Source organism: Alosa pseudoharengus, unplaced genomic scaffold (genome assembly GCF_046254945.1).
Source record: "Alosa pseudoharengus isolate Yale_2024_CS ecotype anadromous, Long Island Sound unplaced genomic scaffold, YU_APseudo_1.1 YU_APseudo_1.1_scf_12, whole genome shotgun sequence".
In the NCBI taxonomy this organism is placed as follows: Eukaryota; Metazoa; Chordata; class Actinopteri; order Clupeiformes; family Clupeidae; genus Alosa; species Alosa pseudoharengus.
The window spans coordinates 35,353,206-35,355,705 of record NW_027468587.1 but is presented as its reverse complement, the minus strand read 5'-3'; the positions used below and the strand labels follow the sequence as shown (position 1 = coordinate 35,355,705).

Genomic DNA, 2,500 nt, shown 5'->3' with positions numbered 1-2,500 from the left:
AGACAACACAGAAATACAAGCAACCAGTTTACATTCTGCTCATCCAGTGATAAGTGCCAAGGATGTAATATTTTAGATAATTACTGCAAGAATGTCTATTATGTTGACACAGCCACCCAGTGAAGTCCCCTCCCCACTGATCACCTTGAAAAACCCATTTGCTATTGAGTCAGAAAGAGCAAAGGGCAACTAGGCAACTTTTTTACTCCTAGGAAGAAAATGTGTGTGTTACCTTCACAACGTGCATGTCGACGCCGTACATCTCCAGCCATTTGCACTTATTGAGAAAACTTATTTCTGCTTGAGATGGACTCATGCCCCTGTGGACACGGACACGGACACGGACACACACACACACACACACACACACACACACACACACACACACACACACACACACACACACACACACACACACACACACACACACACACACACACACACACACACACACACACACACACACACACACAGCAGATGAAAGGCAAATTTGCAAAAAACAACCATGCAACTACTTCATGCTTTCCTTAGATTCTAGGTTATCACTGGCTTCTCTCCAAGCATAAAAATACCGGTCACCTCATTTTCAAACGCTCATTCCCATGCTCTCATTTACAGATGACTAGAGACGTGTGAAAAGAGGACCAGTACGCTGACTAATCTGCTCTAATATAATTGGATGATCGAGCTGAGCTAGACAGCTGATGCAGCAGGTGTTGTCTGGTGAAACGATGGGCAATCGACACCATTCCTAGCGCTCAATTCAATACAGTATGGGTGAGTGGGTGGGTGTGTGGGGGTGGGGGATTCAACATCCAAACCTAGACGCCCACATGTATGCAAATCCCAAAACTAATCTAGAAGGGAAAGTTTGAACGACTGTACACCAAAGGTCAATTCCCTCCTCCAAGATTAAATTAAAAACACACTACAGTTGTCAGATAATCCACTGGTCAATTTTCTTTCTTTTTCTCCCTCGCTGTGTGTGTGTGTGTGTCAGTGTGCGCGTGTTTCAATGGATAATCCACTGGTCAATGTGAATTAATCTCTCACAGAGAAAGACACAGACTGCGGTAACACACACACACACACACACACACACACACACACACACACACACACATATATATATATATATATATAAATGAATACATGCTCTCCCTCCCAAACACACTTGAGATCATTCACATAAACACAAATAAATTTAACCACTCAGCTATGGCTACTCTCCTACTAGCATGACAGACCCTTACAAGTTGTTTCAGATAGACCACTGATTGCATACACACACACACACGCGCCTACCTCCATTCCATCCACTTATGAAAGATGTCAGCCTCCATAGCTTCTGACTGTTTGGGGGAAAAACGGAACTCAGACACCAGCACAGGAGTGTGTTCCTGCGGATCACAATCCCCCATCTCACCTATGTGTGCATGCACGCACACACACACACACGCACACACACACAACAGACACAGACACATGTATTTTTACATATATTGGGTGTGCTGTTGAGACATACAGATACAGACACAAGTGAAGGTCTCTTTTCGGACAACAGGGAATAAACACACAAGGCAAACACACACCACCTCACATCCTCACATCCACAAAGACTCACTCTGGAGGCAGTAAGAACCCAGTTCAACGACCACATCATAAGGACACTTTAACCTGCCGGACACAGAGAAAACACAGGCCTTTATTAGTGTTAACGCCAAAGAGCCTCACAGTCTGGTCACATAATACGGATCCTCTTTGTCATCCTAGCTGTTCCCTCTCAGTTCTCTAGCTCTCCATGGACTCAGCCCTGAACATACACACATATATATATAAGGCCTTACCAAGCTCAAATATGCCGCAAAATTAGATCTGTGCTGGTGTGCTTCGTCATATACTTATGTAACTAGTTACACATAAAAGTCCTTCAAATGGATGTACAAGGTTGCATGTGTATGTGCATGTGTGTCCTGAATGTACAGTATATACAATGACTGTGTGCAGAAAGTGTGTTGAATGTGTCCCCACTCCCTAAAATAGAACTGTGTGTTGCTTCTCATCAAATTCTTTTATTAAAAGATCACATCTCAGAGGACCAACGACCCAGATCAAACAGACACACACACCCACAGACACGACCCAATTCTGACAACAGGGCGGCAAAATGGCCTTCTTCCATTGGACACTGAATTTAGGAACAGGGAAGCACTCCTATCCATCTGTATGTATGTATGCATGTGTATGTGTGGACATGTGTGTGGTGTGTGTGTGTGCATGTCTTATGTGCAGTGTGCGCATGTATATGTGTGTGTGTTGTGTGTGTGTGCATGTCTGATGTGCATTGTGCGCATGTATGTGTGTGTTGTGTGTGCATGTATATGTGTGTGGTGTGTGTGCATGTATATGTGTGTGGTGTGTGTGCATGTCTGACGTGCAGTGTGTGCATGTATATGTGTGTGGTGTGTGTGCATGTATATGTGTGTGGTGTGTGTGCCTG

At 44.2% G+C, this 2,500-nt stretch overlaps 1 protein-coding gene across 1 annotated transcript in view; it reads right to left on the bottom strand.

The window, feature by feature from the left end:
• epb41l4b (erythrocyte membrane protein band 4.1 like 4B) overlaps positions 1-2,500 on the bottom strand; it is a 15,583-nt gene that overhangs the window by 9,032 nt on the left and 4,051 nt on the right. The window contains exons 6-8 of the mRNA XM_076281307.1: positions 1,625-1,677; positions 1,306-1,426; positions 233-320 (exon numbers count right to left, since the gene is read on the bottom strand). Coding sequence (XP_076137422.1) covers positions 233-320; positions 1,306-1,426; positions 1,625-1,677 — 262 coding nt within the window. The remainder of the gene's footprint in view (positions 1-232; positions 321-1,305; positions 1,427-1,624; positions 1,678-2,500) is intronic.